Below are 23,941 nucleotides of genomic sequence, written 5' to 3' on the forward strand. Positions count from 1 at the left end.
TCAAAGCAAGCAAGTCTTATCAGTCAACTAAATTGTGCCAACGGCGGCGGGGAACGTGAGCCGAAGCGGCGAGTAGATGACCTCCACATTCCTATCTACAACAACCAAGTCATCACTTTTCTGACTTCTAATCCCAGAATACAGTTCTTATCTACTTCCAAAAAATAAAACCTAATGTTCTAATGGTATTAATAAAAGCACGAATATAACATCTTTGCTCACCAGATATTGATCATAAATCAATCAATTTATCCCCAGACATAGGATCCACTTGCGGCGACAAAAGCATAATGTCAATATGCTTTTTGCACTGACGGTTCTCATCCTTGGATCCTTGGGGTCTCGTTGGTGGCTTACAATCACACATCCGATGCACTATGGATCCTTTGGCAATTATAAATTCTAGCGTTGTTCCGTTTGGCAATAATTTTGATGCGGTTCGATCAAGAATTGGTTCTAGTAATTAATAAAGAAGTTTTTGTATTTGTAGTACAATTTTTGTGGCATGTGATTCTTTTCAAAGTTGAGATATATATTTAAAAAAGTATTTAATAAGAAAAATAAAACGCTTTCTAAAGGCAAGTTTCGATCAGTATATCTTTTAATCGAGAAAGGGTTCGGTAACAACCTTATTTATTTGCGTTAATTGCCTAAGTTTGTTAAATATCTTGTTAAAAAATTTAGGAAATACAAAAAAAAAATTGTTTTTCTTTTTCTATGAACCTATAATTTTGGGAACTTTTTTAAATAGATTGATTTTCGAAATAAATTCCACTTGATTCGAAAGATTTTTACTTACAATCAACCATTCGATGGTCCAGCTTGTGACAGTTAAATCAACTTATTTCTCCAGATTCTAGAATTCTCATTTTCTTCGACACTGGTCCCAACAGCTGCCATTAACGAAAAGTTTTTTACGCAACTCGTTCAAGAAGTACAGTAGATTCAAATGGATTCCATCCATCTTCCGCTCAGCCAAAGCTTTCTCCAAATGGTCACATGTTGTATTTAAGTTTCACTATATTTCGATAACTCGCAGATTTGTACTTTTTTTTTTGTTCGCTTTACAAATTGGTTTATTGGCAATTTTGATGCTTTCTATGAAATTCATCGCGTCAAGTTGTCAGCGTTGCTTTCGGCTTAGATCCTCAGCATCGGTTGAATCGTTTATATATTTTTATATATTTACAGCTTCTCCATATACTCAGATTTGGTTTTCAAATGATTTCACTATTGTACATCGCTGGAAGGATCACCGAAAGATCTGGGCTTATCCCACACCTAATATGTAAGGATTTCAGGCATTCTTTTTATTATATTATTTTTATGACATTTCACAAGTAGTCAACCGACGCGCTCAATGCTTAGGCAACAATTGAAATAATCTTGAAGACCGTTGATAAAAAATACTGTTCTGGTGCATATAGATCAGTGCTGCCGGACTAGCTTAATTTAGGCTAGATCTAGCTTATTTTAAAATGGAATAGCTAATAAAATTTGAAAGTAGCTTGTTACTTATAAATGAAACCCCAATAATTTGTATGTTATTTTGCATTTAAATATAGCTGGTTTTTTAGCATATTTATTTTGTTTTTAGCTTTTTTAAACTTATTTTTACTCTGAATCTAGCTTAAGCTGGCGCTAAACACCTCGCAGCACGGATATAGATACATATCGCATATTTGTATATCGATACACATATTGCCTATGGCTATCGATAAGTATTTTTTTGAAGTACTAAAGTCAATTTTGCGCTCCTCACAAAATTAATAATTCAAACAATATAAAATAATATGCAAGATTACTTTCAATTGACTATCGTCCCTTTACTGCAAACTAAAGTTGCCACACATTCTAAAGCTATCGGTGACTCTTCTACTGTGAACCAAGGGTGCCACATTGTATTCTGAAACCCAAAGCTGCCATTGGTGATTGCCGAATCGAAATTGGCACCAGCGCGCCATTTAAGCGTGAATTTATTTTCTGTTCATTTAACAATAAATTAATTCTCTTATGAAATTAAATAAAATAAGTTGTCTAAATTTGGAAAATTAAACACAAAGATCCATATTGGAAAAAGGCAGTAATATGAATATTAAGCTAGTATCTTTTTAAAGGTTGCCAGACGTTAAAATTAGCGGTAACAGTTTTCTGCCAGGTGGCAGCTCTATTAAATTGCAATACAACTCTACTTATTGCAATTTATTTTCCATCCCAAAATAGAAAATAAATAAAATGTAAAATATCATAGGTAGATTAGCTAAATTAACTATACACGAAGAAGGCGGTCGTAAACAGCGTAATCATGACGTCACGCAACCTAACGGAAGTGTTCGTTATCATGCGTAACAATGCCAGCAAGAATCGAAATCATTATGACGATCGGGTAAGAAACTAAAACTGTCCATATGGTCAAATGACTCAAACAATATAAACATGTATTAATTAATAATGAAAATGTAAGCAGCGTGGCAGCGACTCGGAGCGATTGCTGAAGCATTCGGTGCGGGAGGCCGAGGAGGGGCTGGAAATGCAGGACGACTATGGAACTCCGCCCGTTTGGCTGGACAAATTCGAGGAGGCACAATACACAATGTCCAAGTGAGTGAGCATAAGGGAATCTATCACAATTGGTTTATCTTTTTATGTTTATCATTTAAAACAGAATCAAACCAAAGCTGGATGAACTGGGCTCACTGCATGCCCGCCACCTGCTGCGTCCCACATTCGATGACCAGAGAGACGATGAGTGTGAGATTGAGGTGCTGAGTCAGATCGTATCCAAGCTCATCTCGAGCACCCACCGGCACATACAGTGTGTACGCTCCAGCCTCGGTGTGGGCAGCAAGGTGGAGCAGCGACTGACCGCCAATGCGGTGGAGTGCGCTCTCCTCCAGCTGCAGGATCTGACGGTCAAGTTCCGCAACAGCCAGAACGCCTATTTGTTGCAACTCAACTCACGGGAGGAGCGCTCCCAGAAGTACTTTGACAACAATGAGTTCACCAATGTCGAACTGGGCGATAACAACGATCAACTGGCGAATTTCGCCGATTCCTTTGACAATTTTCTGCAGCCTGTGGAGGGAACAACAACAACAACAGCAGCTGGAGCAGCAGCAACAACAAATGGCCGTAGTACAAATACGTATCTGTTTGATGACGATGATGAGCAGGAGATTGATGATCACTTCAAGAAACCGGTGGCGAATCGCATGACACAGCAGCAACTGTTGCTATTCGAGGAGGAGAACACACGTCTCGCCCAGCATCGGGAGGAGGAGGTGACGAAGATTGTCAAGTCCATATACGATCTCAACGATATCTTCAAGGATCTGGGCCACATGGTGCACGAGCAGGGCACCATTATGGATCGCATCGACTACAACGTGGAGCAGACACAGACCCGCGTCTCCGAGGGATTGCGGCAACTGCAACGGGCCGAAATGTATCAGCGAAAGAATCGAAAAATGTGCATCATTCTCATACTGGCTGCAGTCACCTTTGTCATGCTGCTCCTGCTGATCCTGACCAAGCTGTAGGCCATGCTCACGATACCATACGATTCCATTCCTCCTGAGAGAATCAAATCAAACAAATCCCGGCTCCAGCCAGCAGCAGTTATTCCGTTATTATCTGTAATTCCGTGTGTATATTTGTAATTGTATAATGTAAAAATATATTGTATGTTTTATTTATTTATTACTAATCGTTGTTGGATTTACTCGTAAACTGTAGATTGCAAAAACGATTTCTACAAATTATATCAAACCAAATTTTTTTTTATAAATACATATAATCTAAACAAAAAAATATTACTTTTATTACCATTTATATTTACTATAGATATATTATTATTTAAAATGCTGAAAACTAAATTTGTATCATACAAATGTAGATATCTTTTGAGCCTGTAGGTGTTTTTCAAATAGTGACAGATTCCTGGATCAAAAAATATTTAAATGAAACTTAAATTTTTATAGATTATTATAAAACTGAAAATATATATTTTTCTTTTCAAATATTTGATTTTTATTATTAAAATTAAAGTAACACTTTCTTCTATACTCCAGTAAAGTAAAAAAAATATTTTTGAAATTTGATCAAAATAAAGATCTATTTACTAATTTATTGTTAAGTTTCAATAAATTGTCCGATATAACTGAAATACCAAAATACAAACATAGCCGAAACCTTAACGGTGATAACCTGGTGAAGATTCAAAAAATTATTTATATATGAAATGTTATAATCATTAGCTTTGCTGATTTAAGCCCAACAAATATCAAAATATATCGTATTCATTTATTTATTAAAATATTTAGTACATAGACAGAAAAAAAACTTAGACTATATAGTAAAGAGCCCCCCCGGATAGATCACAGATCACAGCCATTACATGCGCTCCGAGAGACGCGTCGCAACGGAACGAAGGTTGCCGTAGACTTTGCTGGGTGGCGATCCGAGGATGAGGTTGCAGATGGCGCGACGGGCTAACTGAATGTTCTGATAGCTGCCGAGGATGTGGATCTTGCTGTCGGCAAGCACAATGCGCGTTTTGGTTACATTCTCGATGGTGAACTTGGTGCGACCGCCTTTGCCGGCGAGGCGACCAATGGCACGGGATTGATGATCCCCACGCAGCGTCTTCACATCCTTTATTTCGAACGTCTCGATGAAGAGATCCTCGAGCCGCAGCAGGGCCAGTGCGTCGTCCACCTCAAAGCCGCAGAGGAAGGCCTTCACAAAATCGGCGCCCTTCTGCAAATTAGATATATCCGGTGTCTCGGGTCCAATGCGCAGCTCCACTTGACGCGCCTTCATGTTGAAGCGTATCTGCAGTTTCATATGCTCCACGACGGGTGTGAAGATCTTCATCCATTGCTCCTTGAGCGAGGAGTATCTGTGTGGCGGCACCGACACCTTGCGCAGCTCACTGCGTATCCTCTTCGCTCCCCGTGCACTCCCCGCAGAACTTTGCGCCCCTTCAATGCCTGTGGCAGCGTCCACCAGCATTTCCACATCCTGCGCTGTGTCTGTGTTGGCGCTACGTTTCAGCACTTTCTTTGTCGGCACAAAGGCATCCACTTGTATATTTTGCACTTCCATTGCTGTTAATTCTCGGCAATTGCGTTGTTTTCTGCACTTTTTTTTTATTATGGTTAAATGTACTCCACGTGCGATACACTCGACAGCAGGCTTGTATTTTCGATACGTTTTTGCTTGGCGAGTTGACAGCATCATCGAGTGTTGCAGCAGGCAGCTTCTAAGTGTGTTTCATATCGACTGCGCGTATCGATAATTAAGTTATCGTTAACTGCGTTTGGCGCGTAAGTAACGTATTTATGGCAAATAATGGAATTTGGATATTTTTTTGTGTAGGCTGAGTAGGAAAAATTTAATTTCTACTTAAAAATTGTTTATAACGGTCAGTTCTACTTTTATTATTTATTGCCAAATCCAGATTATTTCATAATATTAAAAAATATTCTGAATTAAAGAAAAATATAAAAAGATATTTATTTTGTCTAAGCCTTTTATTTTTGTTGTATTTCTATTTTTGAACTTCATACTTATATTTTCTATTTAACCTTATTTAATCGGTCATATTTCTGGCAGCATATAATTCATATCTTGTAGTTTATAGTTCATAGATCTTTGTTAATGTCAATTTCTAGCTGCATATGTACTTAAGCGATTTTGTGTTGAAATTGAAACAGTTCACTGCATATAAAACACTGATAAATCTTGTGGACAGGGGGAGATCTTCTGTTCATGTTTGTTGTGGGTTTTGTGTGTTGCGCGCCTGTCAAATTTCTTGCAACTTGCAACTTTGACACCCAAATGCACTTTGTTGATGTTATCAGGCATACTTATTGTGCGACGTTGCATAAATGGCCTTTGGGCATCCCAAAATGCAAATGATAATGATGGTGGCACCAGGGGCGCAGGAGCAGGGGGTTGTAGAAGATTGCCACGCCCCCTGACTGCAGTTCTTTTAATTTAAAAGTAATATCCAATTTCCAGAATAATTAATGTATTAGATTCTAAAATTTGTATATTGAAAGATGTTATTTTTATTTTTTATTAAAATTTCTATTATTTATATTTTTTAGGTAAATAATTCAATTAAGTCTCACAATTGAGCTGGACAATAACTTTTAAGTTCGGCTGTGACAATCTTAAATAATCATCAAAAATGCAAGATTACTTCTGCATACGGAATAACAAAAATATGTCAGATTTGAAAAATTACAAAAAAAAGTGTGACCATAATAATATTTTTAAAGTTCATGTTCAAAAAATGCATATAGTACACACTTTTTGTTCTCAGTGTATATATTGCTCATATTCTTCAAGACTTTCAGAACTAAAAGTTTTCAATTCCGTATCACCTTGCAGTTAAAAATATAATTTTTTTTTACTTTAATATATAGAGTGTTTAAAACATGAATATGATACTTTTCGAATATATAGAACACATAAAGAATATTTCTGCATCATTAAATCGATTATCGTGTTTTTACGTTATGACTGTGGTAAATGAGTGATATACATTTACACTGGTAAAAATTTAATTGAATAAATTTGAATAATAAAGATTAAATAATTTGAGTGTTCCCCATTCGCGTAATAATGACGACGCCCTTGGGTGTCACAACGAGCTGCTTTTTCAAATGGCCTAAAACAGGTGACGTGCCGATGGGTGTGTGTGTGTTGTGTGTGTTGGATGTGTGTGTGTGTGCTTCCTGCTTGTGCCGTGTTGTCTAACTGTCTCTGGCCGTCATAGGCCTTGGTCTAATCCACAATGGCCGACATTTTAAATACAAATTGCAGCGCTGTTGCGTCTCCGGTTCCGTTAGCAGGCGTTGCAACCGTGCAACGTTCATGTGGCATGCACCGCTTATTGTTGTTGCTTTTGTTGTAGTTGTTGTAGTTGTTTTAGTTGCTGTTGTTGTTAGCAGAGGAGCCGTCTCTTTTTAGTCTATTGGCAACTGATTAGCATTTAAATTAAAATGTCGCAAAGTGGCCTTAACAAAATGCTGCTAGCTCGTACTCTCTCGCTCTCACTCGCTCTCTCTCTCTCTATCTCTCTTGCTCTCTTTCGGTAGGTGTGTGTTGCAGCTTATTGTCTCTAGTGTCACCTGTTTATGCTGCCTGCCACTGAGATTGGTTCGCCTCGCAATTGCCTTTGTGCCGACACAGAAACTGAAGCAGCAGCAACCATAAAGGAATATATGACAATGACAATGCGGATGAGGATGAGAATTGGGCTGAAGATACGGCTACGGATACGGATCAGTGTTGCCAGCATTTCAAATAGCTTATTTTATGCAATATAATGTAGCTAGAAATGTTGCAATTATTATGGGTGTTCCCGAATTACAAATCAACCGATAAAACAACCGATAGAAGTTACATATTCCGTGGACTTTCAGTTGATTTACATTTCTGAAACACGAAATGTGTTTGATAAATGTCACTCACTTTTTAGCAGAATGCGCAAAATTTGATCCGCACTTTAAGGTTGTGTTTAATTAATTGATATTTTAATTTGCAATTTCGATGCAGAAATTAGAGCCCATATATTGATATTCCGCAATGAAAAATTGATTGAATGAAAGATTTCACACAGTTTGTGATAGTTTGAAGTTTTGGAAAAAGCGTCAAGGGAAGACTGTACGGAAAAAATTGACAATGTTGTATAGTGTTGACATTTTAAAGTTTTTGAAGGGGAAGGTATGGAAAAATAGGACAGTAATTTACAAAAAATTGAGTTTTTCAAATTAAAGCCCAAATAATGATTATATTGACATTCCACAAGGGAATCGAAGACTTGGCAAAGTTATTTTATTTTATTTTTTTTTTTAGGTATAAATTTTTAATGTTTTTGTATTAAAATAATACCTTCACATTTATACATGGACATGGAGATGAATATTAAAAAACACAGACCCACTAACAGAAATTGGGGGAGTAAAGTGACCTCTAATTCACTTAATTAAAATATTTTAAACTTCGACTTTACTATTAAGTTTTTCTTTTACATGGGTATATTTCTTAAAAAGGATTATGACAAGTGATCACATAATTAAAAAAAAACCAGATTTCTAGCAAATAAAATTTCTAGCTTTTGCAATTTGCCAATACAAAAAAACAGCTAAGTATAGCTAAGAAATTGTTAAAATGGCAGAACTGTTGTGTATGCGGATATGTATGAGGATATGTATGTGGATATGTTGGCGGATGTGACTGCGATTGCTGTGCCACTTCAAAAAAAAAAAAGAGAGTGCGAGAGAGAGAGAGAGAGAGCGTAAGCAACGGGACAGCGAGCTTAATTATGAAAATTAATTGTATTGGAATGAATAATGTTAATTGATTTTTCTCTCAATGGAGCCCACCTGGCGTATAAGTAATCAAGCCACATTGCTGACCTCACGCGCCGCTTACTATGCCCCATTGTCACCTGCGCTCTCCTCCAATCTCCGCAGCTTGCTTCTTCTTTGATCCCGTCGCGTCTCGCATTTCACCAATTAATTAGTCGATTTCATTGTTGTGCCAGAAACAACGCAAAATCAAATACAATTCCCACCCCGTCGTCGCATTTCCCTGCTCCCTACCCCACCAATTGACTCCCACCCCGCTGTTCCTCTCCTCCCTCCCTTTCATTCGCCGTTATTGCAATTGAGATAGTTAAGCACTCAGTCACGTAATTCATTTGCATTGAGCGCGTGGTCAGCGCCGGAATATCCCTTAGCGTGCCATCAGCGGCTAAAACAGTTGCTCCCACACGGCAAGGAGGAGAGGAGAGCAGGGAGGGAGGAAGAGCGGGAGAAGGGAGAGAGCAGAGCGTTAAACGATGAAACGGGGCAGACATTAGAGAGGGTGAGATAGGAGCAGGAGACAACAGAGGAGGACAGCAGAGTATGAGAGGAAAGCAGAAGACGAGGAGAACATGATAGAAGAAAAAAACAGAGAAGAGAACAGAATAGAGAAGAAAAGCAAACAAGAAAAGTGGAGATGCAATAGAAAAAAGGATTTCTTCTCGTCGATTTTTTAAGATGAAAATTCATAACATCTCTACACTACTCTACACTATTCTTCACTACTCTACACTACTCTACACTACTCTACACTACTCTACACTACTCTACACTACTCTACACTGCTCTACACTACTCTACACTACTCTACACTGCTCTACACAACTCTACACTTTCTTTAACTTCTCTTCACTACTCTACACTACTGTTCAGTACATTACTCTACACTACTCTAAACGTCTCTACACAACTCTACATAACTCTAAATTTATTCATATATTCTACACTACTGTCATTCCATATTCTACACTTCTACCATATATTTCACTATTCTCTGTCGTTTTTTAGTTAACTTTTGGCTTTTAAAGTTTGAAATTGACCAAAAACATTTATCCAATCATTCTGGATAAATTCGCTCGAATATAAACTACATAATTCATCTAAAAGAACATCAAATTTATCTCATATGTAACAAGTAGTCACACCTTAAATGGTTGAAGTTAGGAGAGTGGGGTTGATGGTGTTTTAGGTTATATATTTCGTATAGTTCATGACATTTATGCCCCAACTGTTTAACCAAATTGATGCGTGGAAAACTTTGTATTTTCGGCTATTTTTTATGCGACATTTGGTCATTTTTCATGGTCAGTAATTGGCAAGGACTATGACGTTGTCCTTATGCTACTTCTTCTTCCACTTCTTCCCGCTTCTCGTAGTCCCCCCCCTTCTGGTCTATATCATGCATTGTCCCCTTGGGCTGGTGACAAAACGCGCGCGTTTCTGTTGCGTTTATTCTCCCACCATTTTCAAGGCTTTCATCTTGACTATTTCACACACACACACACACACACACACACACACACACACACAGACTGGGGCTATGCATATATATGCGCTATTTATGTGGGCGTATGTGGGCGTGTGCCATCTATGCTCACGTATCAATAAGTGCTTGAGACGTGAACTGAATTTTTTATTACCATTTCTAGAAGTATGCACAAAAGTGAATGTCCCTCGCCGTGCCGCAGGACGAAACAGAGACTAAAGCAGCGACTGAGGCAGCGACTGAGACAGGACGTTGCGAATATGTCTCTCAGCATGCCAAATTGCCTGTGAAATATTTTCGAAATATATACATATATACCTGCCATATACACATATCTATATACATATATAGAAGTTATGTGATTATTTGTACAGTTGAAATACTCTATAACGAATTCCTGTATAGCAAATCGTTTGCTTTAAACAAGGTTTCTCACATTTGCTGTCGCTATTCTTTGTACATCCCATATTATAATATGAGAAATAATATAAAAAGAATACATTTAAGTCTATAAGAAAAGCGCTATATTCGTCATATCTAAATAATGTGAATAAAACTTGGCATAGTAGATTAAAAAAAGTAAAAAGATTGCACTACTGTTTCTCTAATCTCTACCAAAACGCAATTTTTTTTATACAAATTTTTTTATGAAATATTTGGAAAAAATTCTTTTTAAAACTTAAAATAAGACTAGAAGAATTTTTGAGGTTTTTTTTTTAAAGTTACATTATTTAATCTTGTTTTCATTTTAAATTTGAATTATAAGGAAAGTTGTTGTGTCAAAAATATTGTATATTTTGCGAACCTTTCATATTACTGGACAGGCAAATATATGTATTTTTTCCTACTTATGGGTATCATTTAAAGATTTTAAATTATGGGTTGTTGTAGGAACTATTAGAGCTTTTTATATTATATAAAGTTCAATTTTTTTTTTCATACTTTCAATATTTTCCTAAGCAGTGAAAATTCATACCTATTGCTGATTTAGATATATAATATTCATTACAGCGAGGCTCCCCTGTAACCATATTGTAGTTAAAGCTGACCCGAGATACGGTAACTCAGTAGCTGACGAAGATAAAGAAGAGAAAGACGAAGAAGACGAAAAAACGAAGAAGAAGAAGAAAGGGGCAAAGGCGTTGTAGGCGTGACAGGTTTAAGGCAATCGGAAAGCGAATTGTACAGACAATTGGCCATAGGATGAAATCAAATCAATGCCAAACTCAACTAGCCAGAATATGGACAGAGAACAGAAGAAAGAGAGAGAGAGAGAGTGTGCGAGAAGAGAGGTCACCAGAGAGTAGATTTGCTCATTGTGCAATTGCTACTAATCTGAGGCACTCAGCGCATCATTTGGTCTAATCCGGTAGCAAAAGGGTCTCGAACTTCGAACGCAACGCATCCACTTTAATTATAGTACGAGTGTGCCACTGTGTGCCGTTATGTGTGGGGATTAACCGTTTCAAGTTGAGTTTGAGCTTAAAGTTCAAGATGGGGCACAACTTACGACGACAATAACACGACACTTATACGTAAGTGCGTTCGTCTTACGACCCGATTCGACCCAACCCGACCCAAGGACGTTTGCTCTACAGCGCGATTTATCGCAGCTAGAGATGAGCAAATGTCGTGACACGAACACCAGTTGCAAAGCATTTTGTTGGACCAAATAATCGAGCATGCGATTTAACAGAATTTGACTTGATTATAACAGAGTCAAGACGACTTTTAACGATATTATGAGATAAGAGTGTGATTTAAATAAACAAATTAAAATTAACATAAGTTCACATTACTAAAATTAAGGTCAAACAGATTTGTGATGTGCCATTCTTTAATAAAATAAAAAAAAGTTATATTTTAAGCGTAATTTCCATGAAGCTATACATATAAATTGAAGCCTGAAGTATCTTGAACTTAATAATTGTTATAAAGATTTATAAAATTTTTTTTTTTATACATTTTATTTATATTTTATTTATATTTTGAGCACACTACATGCTACTTAAAGCATTTTCAGTGCAATTTCAAGAACTTACAGGACAGATAAGTTACAGATTATTTTTAAACATGCCAGGGTTCGAACCCAGCTATTTTTCAAACTGTAGTTCTAGTTATGTGATAGGTCGGCGACGCTAACATCTGAGCCACGGGAGCACACAAGTGAATTATATAGTCAATCTTATGAGAGATTCCAAAATTGAATGCAGATTAAATTATGTTACGGTGTCATCTCTAAACAGAATGAAATACTGCAAGGGTTCAATGCCGACAGCGATGGAAATGGCAATGGCAATGGCTTTCAGGTAATTTCTCTTAGTGTTAAGGGGGTAAGGGAGGTCGGCTATCAATTTTTGGGTCTGTCTGAACCTTGGCAATGTTTTGCAGACGCTGTTTAAGTCTCCGGAGCGTTAATTACAGGCAGTGTCAGGACCGAAAACTCAGACTCAAACTCAGACTCAAACTCGAGGTGAAACCCAAGTGTAACTGCAAAGGACAAGTGATAAACGGCCTGTCATTCCTAGAGTCCTAGAAACCTGTAGTCCAGTTAAATCTCGGTGCAGTCAACCTGCCGCTGGCTTCTCCAATTGATTTATAAATCAATAAAAAAAAAATATGTGCATAAATATTTGCCGAGACAATATAAATAAATTACAATGCAGTGTGAGCAGTCGGTTGAAAAATCTTATGCAAAATGCAACAGGACATCGTTGAAAAGGATCGGACATCAACTGGACAAGATGAAGCAGCTACGAGTATTTAATGTGGTTATGAAAATGACTGTGGAAATGGCAATGCCAATGAAAATCGAAATGGAAATGGAAATGAAGCACAAGAGAGAGACGCAGTCAGACAATGACTTCGATTTCGAGTAGATACACTGAAAAAAAATGTTCTTAAATTAAGATTTTGGTCTCAGTACTAAGATTTTTGGCTTAAAAAATGCGTTGAGAACATAAAATTCTTAAATTAAAAGAGCACATCTTGATTTTAAGAACATTTTAAATAACACCAAGTTCTTATTTTTAGAATAAATGTTCTTAAAATTGAAATTATTAAATAAAAACTATTTTTTATATTTATTTTTTTTTAGTTTTGATTTACTTACATTTTATTCTGTTTTAGTAATTTTATAAATATTATTCTGATCTGTTACGAGTGGGATTCGAACCGCCGCCTGTTGCTTCACAGCTGAAGCGGCTTTTCTAACCATTTGTTTGATTCGAAATAGTACGTATTTATACTTTCCCAACAATTTAAAATTTTTATTCTTATATTAAGATTTTAACATTTTTTAGATTAATAAACTTAGTTTTAGTGATTTGGACGTAAAATAATCTTATTTTAAGAACAAAATATTTTAGATGAATGTTTTAGAAGTTGGCCTTTTTTTCAGTGTATGTATAATAAAATTAAAACAACAATAAAAAATAATAAATTTAAAAATCATTTCTAATTTTTTTATTTTTTAACTTTAATTGTTAAGAACATTTATTCTTACAATAGGACCATGCATTGTTAAAATAGAAACTTGGTTTTTTTCCAAATGTGTTTTCTGAATTTAAGAATTTTATGTTCTCGACGCATTTTCTTAGTTTTGAGACAAAAATCTTGATTTAAGAACATTTTTTCTAATACTGTATTAACTCCTCGTATCTGAATGTGAATGTGTATTTGTATCTGGATGTGAATAATGCTGACTGTCTGCCTAATTATTAACTGACAGCCACTGGCTACTTGACTTAGACCTACAGCGAGGGTAGCTTGATAGGTTATAAGTATAAGTAAGTAACATCAATTTTATACATGGTGCACTGTAATAAAAAATAAAAAAATAAAAAAATAAAATGAGAGTATTTTTCTCTAATACATTTGATTTTTTTCAATTAATATATGTATTTCTTAACATTTTTGGTATATGATTAAGATTGAATTAAATTAAAATAAAATTATAAATTAAATAAATTAAATTAAGATATTTGCCATACATTTTTGTTGCCTTTAAAACTCCAGCGCACCCACAGCTTTAGATCTCACGTATCTCGCGATCACAGATAAGCGTACAAAAAGATATTAAATATGTTCAGGAAGTGCGACTTAAATCGATTAGTTATTAATTGATAAATTAATAGAAACCCACAAGTTATCGGCTTATCTGAAGCATTAGAGATGCGTCGTTAATTTAAAATTACTTAATAGTCGATTAATTATGAGAGTCATGCATCTGCTTTTCAGAAACGTTAGAGATGGGACTGAAATCGATTAGTTGTCAGTCGACCCACGTACGCATGTACCGTAATCATGCATGTGCATATGAAACTCGACAACAGGATGGAGACAGGACACGGGACACGAGACACGGGAATCAGGACTCACAGGACGCAGTTGCAACTGTTGCAGCTGCTGTTGCTGCTGCTGTTGCTGTTGCTGAGGACAGCAATAGTCAGATTTACTTTTGGCCCTATAATTTGATGTATTGTGTGCAATGTGAACGCAATTTAAATATGTGTGCAATTACGTAAAATGTTTGGTTACAGAGAGCTCCCGAAAATGTGGGCAACCCAAAACAATTTCTGGCCAACAATTTCAGGTGCCAACTAATCAAAAATGCGAGCAATTATAATTGATTAAAACGAGCCAGAGACGAGTCCATCCATCCATATATCCATACATCCATCCATCCATCCAACCATCCATCCATCTAGCCTTCTATCCTCTCGTTCACTCATACAAATTGCATAAAAGGACACACGATACACACACACACACACACACACACACACAACTGTGCTCCTTTTCTTCCCTTGCTCCAATGAATTCAACTCAATTTCTCGGTTTTCATTAGTTGTTTACAATTTGCATAAAACTAAATGATTTTACTTTTATAAAGCACATTTTATTTCAAGTTGTCCATGTTTAAAATTGTCTACAATCAGGATAATCGGATTATAATTAGAAAACAGTGCTGTAAGTTTCTCAAAGTAAGCTAGATATTGCTTTAAGTGCGATAAAATTCTTGAAAACTTATCATTAAAACACTAAATCACATTAAAGTCCTGCAAAGTGCTTAAATTAATATTGAAAAATGTTGAAAAGTTTTCTAAAAATTTAGCTTTGATACTTAAACAGCACTGAAATAAAGTAAACTTTGTACGCACTATTTATTCCTGTAAGCTTAAAGATCTGACACACATTTTTCTAAACTTGAAAAATACAACTTTTGAAAGCTCTGTTACATTCGCTAGCTCTCCATAAGTAAATCATCAAGTCTATTCTATTTAATTTTCGCTCCCTAATTTTCTTTCTCTTTCCCAGGTTCTTATTGTATAATATGTCTATTTTTTCTACTCTTTTAAAATTTATCTTTTTATATTTTTCCTCCTACAACACTAAAAACATTGCATAAGCTTTTTCCTATCTATCTCTTTTTATTATTTAATGCTTACTTCTTGGTGCAACGATTTAAAGCTCCTGCAAGCTCAGCTCTCATTTCTGATCGTTTTCTTTCTCACTATTGTTCATCTAAAGGTTATTAGAGTAGAAGTTTATCATCTTTCTCTATTCTCTGTCTCTTTCTCTTACTCTCTTTTTGTCTGCTTGACAGATATCACTCTCCCAAACCTGTTGATTTCAATCTTTCTCTCCTTAAAGCTTTTTTAATACACAATTAATCAAAAGCTCCTGCAAGCTCAGTCAGTTTGCTCTCTTTTTTATTCGTTTTCAAGTTCTCTTTCTCTTTCTTCCCTGCTATTTGTTTTTTTAGTTAGTTTATTTTTTTATAGTTAATTTTCTTTTCCCAACTTTTTTCTTATTAAATTTAAATTTTAAGTAAAAATGCTCCGTCAAGCTTTTTTCTATCTTCTTCTGTCTCCGTCGAGCTTTTTTCAATCTTCTTCTGTCTTTTCGTAGCACTCTCTCTTTCTTTTCTCTCTTTACTTAGTTTTATTTGTTTTTTCTGTTCACATCTGTTTTTTAAAGATGTGTATCTTTCGTAAGCTCTGTTTTCCAGTCTAACTTTTAAAAGCTCCTTTTGTATCCGGCTGCAATTATGATGTGCTTCTGCCATTTGGGCCACTCTAAGCTTGTAAGGTCCAGCTTATGGCTATTGAGTGAAATGCAATGCGTGCGGTGCCCACAAAAATGCAGTTGAATCAATTTTGCATCAAAATTTTCAATATGCAACGCAGAACGAGCGCTGAAGACAAAGAGAGAGAGAGAGCGAGAGAGAGCGAGAGAGAGAGAGAGAGTTTGTGGTAGTTGCAGGTTGCAATGCCCAGTGTGACCACACTCATACACACACACACAGGCACACACCTGGCCGTTATCCTGACCAACGGCTTTTAAACGAGAACCACACGAAACCCGAAAATGTAATTGAAAAATTATTTTGTTACACGTGTCCGGGTCTGCAGTTTGCCGTGACGTTGCGGCCGGGGGAATTACTGGTACTGCAATTGAGTGTGGACACCGTATCCTGGTCCTCATTCTCCTCTCCTCTCCATCCTCATCGTCATCCTCATCCTCATCCTCATCCTTGTCGCCATCCTGTTGCCTGTGCGTCGATAATTTCGTGGCCTGGTCCAATTTTAATTAATTTGCCGAATTGCAAAACTCGAATCAACTTTAGAAGATTTAATAACCAAGTCGCTATGCCAGCTTCTTTCTCTCTCTCCCTTTCTCTCGCTCTACTGATTAGCATATAAATTACATTGCCACTCCCACATCCTTTCACAATATGTTGATTATTGATTTAGCATTAATTGTTTATTGTTAATAACTGAGCAGTGAATTTTGGCACATTTCGTACGCAACCATATCAAAGGAAGCCACCTCGAGGTGTCCTTTTTGTACCCTGGGCTTCTTGGAAATCACCAAAAATGGGTGTTACGGTTTTCTACAATAGCTTAGAGAAAGTTGGTTCCATAGATCAAGATTTCGATTGGTTTATTCAATTGTATACAAAGCAAACTATTCAGTTTTCCCAACTGTTTTCCAATATTTTTTGATTTTCTAAGCCTTTAAAATCTTTTTATCTTTTTAAATATCTAACTAATGATATTGATTTAATGTAATGATTTTTTTATTGTTTCAACAGCAAGCTAAAAATATATTACGGTTGGTAAAAATACAAAATTAGTAATTATTTTATATTTTCTCAGTCGTTTGCTTGATCTTTAAATCCATTAAAATGTTTAACATAAAGTCTTCAAACTTTTTTAGAATCTTACTTAGAAAAATGTTTTTATTATTATTTTTTTAACCGTTTTCAAATTAAACTTAAATTATATTGCAGATAGTTAATTTTAAAAAGAATAAGTTTTGCAATTTTCTTCTATTTTTTTGACCTTAGAAATTTATAAATTTTTTAAAGATTCTTACTTTCAATTGTTCGCTGTTAAAAATTTAGCTTAAATAAAATTACAGATAATAAAATTAAGAAAGCACGAAATTTATATACTTGAAATTTGTTGTTTTCAAACCCAAATATTGTTTTTATGGGGTGCAGTAAATTATCTAAGATCAGGGCGCAGGGTATCTTGTAGTCGGGCACTCTCAAATCGTGTTATTTTGTATTTCTTATTTGTTATTTTGGTTGTTGGGGTCCTTGGCACACGAAACTCAATTAACTTGTTAATTTATTTGTCATTTGCTATGTTCGCTTAGTTCGTCTCCAGCTCCCAAAAAGAACAACATTCAACAACAGCAACAACAACAACAATAGCATTGGAAAAGGACTTTCTTTGAGCCAAAAGGTTAAGGCTGGCAACAAGGCGACGCACACTGGGGCAGGCGGCCGATATGCGTGGCAAAAATCATTTTTTTGACGAAAGCGTTTGTAAAAAGTAATAAAGGCATTCGATAGAGAAATCTCCAGAGATTACAAATCAAAAGATTTTGAAATCAGGTAAAATTGTGGGCGTGACAGCCTCTCAAAGTTGACCCTTATTTCAGTGCGCGCACAAATGTGGATTTTTTCCTAAAATGCAAACTTTAAAACTGATTTGATGACAAGTTATGTGACCGATCTTTATGTTTTGGTTTCATCTGAAAAGTACATTCATTTTAATTAAATGCCGTAGAATTTTGTTTCTTCACTTGTTGACCTTTCATTCCAGCGATGTTTAAAAAAAGCACTAAAATTAGGCTATTTTTTGACTTTGATGGAATAGAAAAAAATTGGACTCGAAGGACTCGATCCCACTACCACAGGAGTCTTCGTTAATCAATTCTCTAACGAAATAACCCCGGTCTTTCATGCGTCCAGCTGCGTCTGGGAGAGTTATAGGACGAAAACTGATGCAACCTCGCAAAAAAATGGTGATAGAAGAGGAAGAGCGCAGTACAATTACATACGTTTTCGTTATGCGAGGCATCATACAAGATTTATCAAAAAAACAAAATTTTTTTTTTTTTAAATAAACGTAATTAAACTTTTTTTTTATATTAAACGATGCTGTTTAAAGAATAAAAAAGATTGAAATTTATATTTCGAACAAAAAATAAATAATTTTTTTTTTAAATTTTACATGTAAAATATGCACTGAAAATATTTTTCAACTTTGGTCAACAACCCTGAATCGCCATGTGGGCCAAACACCCTGTGCAAGCACTCATTTTAAAGCTTAAAGAGTTTTCTATCAAATGCTTTTTAAATTTTGAAAATATCTTCACCGGTTCAAAAGATATGATTTTTGCAACGCAAAATGAGGATCTGCCCCACTGTGCGACGCCTTAGGGATTAGTGATGACAGCGTGTCGTGCTTGCCGTCGTGACACGAGTCGAGAAACTCTGACATATCGATTAGATTGAATCGCAGTTGCATTTCTCTGTCTCCTTCACAGTCTCTCATCTCTAGATATACTCTCATTGGATTCCTGTTTTTTTTTTTCAGATTTGGCGTGTTGATCTTGTAAGAGTACGTGGGTAGATTTCTATCTTAGCTGAAACAACTTCTTCTCATTTCATTTTGTTTTTAATTTCCATTCAAATATTATAATTTTTTTTTTTTTCATTTCATTTACTTTTTTTAATTTTATTTCGTATTATTTTTATTCAACTTTCCTTTAGATTCTCTTCATTTCCATTAATTCTTCTATTTTTTATTTTTTTTTTAATATTTTATGATATTATATTCTTCTGATTTTATTTTTATGTAATTTCTTTTGGAGTTATCCTCCGTTTTCTTTTTCTTTTTGACTTCTCTATTTTTTCTCCTATTGTCTTACAATTTTCTCTTTTAATTTTTCTTTTTTTCTCTCTTTTCTTCTTCTCTTTTTATTTATCCTCTCTTCTCTGCATTTCTGCTTATCCCATATTTTCTATGTTTCTTAACTTCTCTTCTTTCTTCTTTTTTAAGCCATTTTTTATACTGTTTTTTTTCTTCTATCCTTCTTTTTAATTCTTGAAGTGTTCTATAATCTTTTAATAGAAGTAAAAAAAAAGAAAAGAACACAAGAAGCAATATATTCCCTGTTATGTCTTCTCCATTCTTTCGAGTTTGTTTTCTTCTCTCTTTCATTCTTCCCTTTCATTCTATTTTCTCTCTTCTTCTTCTCTGCTCTTCTAGGGAAGTAGGACTTTTAGGGAGTAGGGGAGATACATAAATGTTAGCTGTCAGCTGGTAAAATCCTTTAACCGTTGCTCACTTTCAACTTCGAAGTTGGCAAAGTTTTCGCTTTGTATAATTAAAACTATGCTGGGAGTGAAGAGAAAGATAATAGAGAAGAGGAAGGGGTTGCAAAGAAGACGAAGAAGACGAAGAAGAAGAAGAAGAGGGCGAAACCAAATTGTTTACATGTGTCTTTGTTACAGTTATCATTGGTGGTTTTCAGAGTGGGTTTATGGTGTCTACAATTGGGTGGATTGCATTGCTGCAGGCCCACTTCATCTCTCTCTCTCTCTCTGTCGCTCGCTTTGTCTCACTCGCTCACTCTCTCGCTCTTACTGTCTTTCTTTCTGTCTTGCTGTTTGTCGTGTCTTTCGGCTTCGCTGCGCTTGTTTGCCTTCCCTTTGCTTTACACTTGCATACATATATGCAAGACGCTGACGCTGACGTCGACGTCGAAGCCGACGTCAAGGCTGACACGCCCACATGATGCCACGCTCGTTGCGCCCATTTTATTTAGCATTTTCTATTTTCATGTTGATGTTGTTGTTGTTGTTGTCGTTGTTCTTTTTTTCCACTTTCCTGCGGTTTTTAATTAAAATTAACTTTGTTTATTTTGCGCTTTTCCCATTTGGCAATGCTTCAACCCCCTATCCCCCTCCCCATCCACCAACCACTCCCTTCCAGCACTCATGCAACAAGGCTTGTCTTTTGCCTTAAAAGTGATGTTTACTTAAGTCGCATTGTTGTTGTTGTTATTGTTGTTGTTGTTGTAGTTGCTTGTAATTGCCACCATTTGCCGTTGTCGTCAGCAGCCATCAGCAGCAAGCTCTTTGTTGTTGTTGTTGTTGTTAGTTTTACCTGTTGGCAACCTGCTCATGCAACTGTCAACTGGCATGCAGCATGCGGCAAGTGGCAACTTGCAACTACCAACTGCCAGAAGCGAAAGAGTTCTACATCATCATCGTCATCGTCATCTCCTTCGTCATCATGATCATCATCATCTCTGGCGCGAGCTGTGTAACTTTTGTAACTTTAGTTTGGCCAAGTTTTTGTTATGGCTGCCGGCAAACGGCCACGCCTACCGCCTCTCGCCTACCGCCTGCCATAAAAGTAATCTTTATAAAACTGCTTGACTATAAAATACCGCGTAAAAAATCCACATCAGAAATAAATAAAAATATTTGAAGTAAAGCGAAAAGAATTATTTAAAAAATTCAAAATTATTATGAAAATACAAATAATACCTATAAAAATAACAAAATGAATAAACCAAAGTAAAACAAAATGATCAAATTAATAAAAATTTGTACAATAAAATAGATATAAATAATAATAATAGTTTTTGAAATGTGTATAACCTAATCATTATTTCATTTGAAACAGTTCTATTCTAATTTTTAATAAAATTAAATACTACAATACAGATATTAGTAAAATAAATATAAAAATATTTTATATAACCAAATCAATGTTTTATCTCAAAGATTGATCATGATTTATTTTATGCATGATTATTTTTACTAAACTACAGTTTAATACTCTACTGCAGTTATTGAAAAACTTTAAAGCTCTAATATTTTGTATAACTCACTAACATTTTAATTATTTAAAGTCTTACTATGATTTCAAAATAAAAACAAAATTTAATGATTTTCTCATTAATTTTATTTCGCAATTCTGCAAGCTCTACAAAGTGATTGTTTTTATATATACAGATTTATAAATTAATTGTGTTCAGCGTCTCGATTAGAAGCAGTGCATTTGCTGTGTATTTCTCAAGCCCAAAGTTGTTTTTCTTGATTAGGTTTAATTATTTTTTAAATTCATTTATAATATATTAACGATTTTATGGTCTTACTATTCTGTCATTTTAACTGTCATTTACATAATAAATGAAGCGCAAGTCGCATATACCCGCTGTAAAATGTATTTGCTTACAGGGTATAAAAAGCAGGCCATTTGCCATTTTGATTATCGCATTTATTTGCCTTTCGATGCTTTTGGTGTTTGTCTTGTTCTTGCACTTGGCAAATAAACCAAAAATAATAATATTTAAATAATATGATATTACATGAAGAGGATCTCAAGACTTAAGAACTACTCCCTCCAGAGTGGGTATGGGATTCGTGATTTGATGCTAGGCATGACTCTCATTATTGAAGTAATGATTGTGTGAGAGATGGAGAGATTGGGGCACAGCTGCCGCATTTGTTAAAGATGCCTCAGAGGATGTGCTGGATGTGTTATCACTATTAATATCTCCATCCGCATCCGCATCATGATCCTGACCACAATGCAAGGTCTCCGCATGGGAACCAGCTGCCGCTAGTTCAGCATAGAGCTGCTCGAGTAGTTCACGAAATAGTGTCGGATTCACATTGATGCTGACACTCATGAGGACAAACCAATCGCCATAGCCGGCATTCGATAACACCTGACGCACACTCGACTTGGGCATGCCCCTCAAATGGGTGCGCAACAATTGGAGGCGCAACTCCGGGCAGCAGACGAGCAACAATCGATAGAGTATATTAATCGCTGCCAGCATTGCGATAAATAGAAACCACACATAGAGCACCGCAAACAGTTTCTCATTCAATATGTTCAACGGCAGTACACAGAGTATATCCAATATGTTGGGTGTACCACTTGGTCCATAAAAGAACATCTCACACTTGGCGACCTTGGGAAAAACGCGTGACGTCATCAGATTCCAAAGATTCCAATCGTAGACTGGAATCGCCGCCAGTGCGTGAATGTATTTGTGCCAGAAGCCGTTAAAAATGATGTCCATCAGCCAAAAGTTAAATATCTGTAGACAAAAAACACCAGTTATCGATTACTTATAAACTAAAGTATCTATTAATCGAAAACAATCGAGTTAGTTTGAGTTGTATTAAGTTTTCACTGCAATTATCCATTTGGAGAAAGCTCTTTTTTATGCAAGGCGATAAATTATGGATATTCGTGAGTTAGTTATCGAAAAGATCCGCGATTAATCAGAGATATTTATGCCACTAATTGATAAATTATCGATATACATAAGATAGTCATTGTTGTAAAGATTAATTGAATTGTTATTTAAAATGCCAAATTCAGGAATGCGCTTTTACGTTGGTAGCCTATTTTGTTCATTACAATCGATATTTTATCGATATTCGAGGAATACTAAAATTTTGATTTTAATCATATGTAGCTAGTTTTTGTAAACAAATCTATAGCTTATCGATAAAAGCGCTTTAATTAATAATTGGGCCCTTACCGAGGTGTCAAGCAATAAAGAAGAATTGATATCGACTAGGTTTAAGAGGCATTATGAACATTACAGCCGCGCTTCATTAACCAAATCGATGATTTATCGATGACAACAATCGATATTTCCTACTCACGCTTATAACCAGATTGAGCAGCTCACAGAACGCATACTTGAGGGCATAGCAACAATGAATGGCGGAGAATCGAGCCCGGAAGTATTTGGTGAGCATGCGTAGGCGCATTCGATAGGTCTCCTCGAGGATGAGGGCATCTCCGACCTCACAGCACAGTTGCTCCATGCGCTGACCCTCCCAGACCTTCCACAGATACGATGGAAAGTAGAAGAGCAGCGACTGAAAGAGCAATACCATAAAGACCCATTGATAATAGCGCAAATACATGCGCTTCGTAACGCCTCGTGTTTCGGGTCCAACTCCCTCGGCAATCGAGATAATCCTCGCGTACTGCTCGTTATTGGCGAGAAGAGCACGCATCGTGCTCCTATTGAGAGCCAATTGTCGTGGCGGATCGTGCTCCATGCTGGATATATCGGGCAACGGTTTGCTCGCATCGATGCTGTCATTCTCAAGTGGTAGTATATAGGTGCCCATGGTCCAGCAATAGGATTGCACATATTCCGTATGCTTTGTCGCACTCAGACAGAGTATGGGCTCTCCGAAATACTGCTTAGCCGACAGCAGGAATGTGCAGGTCAACAGTATGACAATGGTGCACTTGGAGTGCAGCGTGAATATTGGATCGTATATGCGCACCGTCTTCAGGCGCAGGTATTTGGAGAGCGGCTTCACGGCAGCGTACATTTCCTTTCTCTTTCCTCTCTTCCTCTTTGCTTCGCGTTCTCTTCGCTTTCTTGCACTGCTCGCTCAGCTGCTCTCACTCACGTATTGTGCTTGTGTGATTTATTCGTTTTCGTATTCGTTTACAAATTTAAATGACAGCAAAGAGAAAAAACGAAACGGTACAACAAAATTAGGAGAGCAAAACACACGACACAGCCACAATATATATGAGAAAAAGACAGAGACGACTGTCAATGTTGACAACAGCGACTGTTGTCGTCTCGCTCTCGCTCAAACTGTGTGCGGATTAATACACAAAGCTGACTGCTTTCAGTGTTGTGCAACGTTAAATGGTGTTCAGCATAGAAAGCTCAATGCTTTAAGTGTAAACTCTACACTGCAGAG

The 23,941-nt window shown here is 36.2% G+C and overlaps 3 protein-coding genes and 1 long non-coding RNA gene across 4 annotated transcripts; 1 reads left to right on the forward strand and 3 right to left on the reverse strand.

Annotated features, from left to right (window-relative positions):
• LOC117791963 lies at positions 1-1,369 on the reverse strand. The gene is made up of 2 exons (XR_004618122.1): positions 800-1,369; positions 1-456 (listed from the first exon to the last, which is right to left on the reverse strand). It is a non-coding gene; the product is annotated as an uncharacterized LOC117791963 (long non-coding RNA).
• A 793-nt stretch (positions 1,370-2,162) lies between these two features.
• On the forward strand, positions 2,163-3,706 carry LOC117793844 (syntaxin-16). Its single transcript, XM_034634267.1, has 3 exons — positions 2,163-2,386; positions 2,468-2,601; positions 2,666-3,706. Exons 1-3 carry the CDS (start codon positions 2,306-2,308, stop codon positions 3,537-3,539), a joined length of 1,089 nt encoding a protein of 362 aa, XP_034490158.1. The 5' UTR covers positions 2,163-2,305; the 3' UTR covers positions 3,540-3,706.
• A 582-nt stretch (positions 3,707-4,288) lies between these two features.
• LOC117783554 (RNA-binding protein pno1) lies at positions 4,289-5,194 on the reverse strand. The gene has a single exon (XM_034621003.1). The coding sequence runs from the start codon at positions 5,104-5,106 to the stop codon at positions 4,393-4,395; it is 714 nt and encodes a 237-aa protein (XP_034476894.1). The 5' UTR covers positions 5,107-5,194; the 3' UTR covers positions 4,289-4,392.
• A 16,245-nt stretch (positions 5,195-21,439) lies between these two features.
• LOC117790040 (innexin inx6) lies at positions 21,440-23,757 on the reverse strand. Its single transcript, XM_034629286.1, has 2 exons — positions 22,871-23,757; positions 21,440-22,293 (listed from the first exon to the last, which is right to left on the reverse strand). Exons 1-2 carry the CDS (start codon positions 23,555-23,557, stop codon positions 21,619-21,621), a joined length of 1,362 nt encoding a protein of 453 aa, XP_034485177.1. The 5' UTR covers positions 23,558-23,757; the 3' UTR covers positions 21,440-21,618.
• Between the last annotated feature and the right edge of the window lie 184 nt (positions 23,758-23,941).

Source organism: Drosophila innubila, chromosome X (assembly GCF_004354385.1).
Source record: "Drosophila innubila isolate TH190305 chromosome X, UK_Dinn_1.0, whole genome shotgun sequence".
NCBI classification, from domain to species: Eukaryota; Metazoa; Arthropoda; class Insecta; order Diptera; family Drosophilidae; genus Drosophila; species Drosophila innubila.

Coding starts and splice junctions, on each gene's coding strand:
- LOC117793844 (XM_034634267.1), top strand. CDS start 2,306: ATGACGTCACGCAACCTAACGGAAGTGTTCGTTATCATGCGTAACAAT. Junction 2,387..2,467: donor GAAATCATTATGACGATCGG/GTAAGAAACTAA, acceptor AAATGTAAGCAG/CGTGGCAGCGACTCGGAGCG. Junction 2,602..2,665: donor GCACAATACACAATGTCCAA/GTGAGTGAGCAT, acceptor CATTTAAAACAG/AATCAAACCAAAGCTGGATG.
- LOC117783554 (XM_034621003.1), bottom strand. CDS start 5,106: ATGGAAGTGCAAAATATACAAGTGGATGCCTTTGTGCCGACAAAGAAA.
- LOC117790040 (XM_034629286.1), bottom strand. CDS start 23,557: ATGTACGCTGCCGTGAAGCCGCTCTCCAAATACCTGCGCCTGAAGACG. Junction 22,294..22,870: donor TGCTCAATCTGGTTATAAGC/GTGAGTAGGAAA, acceptor TTTTGTCTACAG/ATATTTAACTTTTGGCTGAT.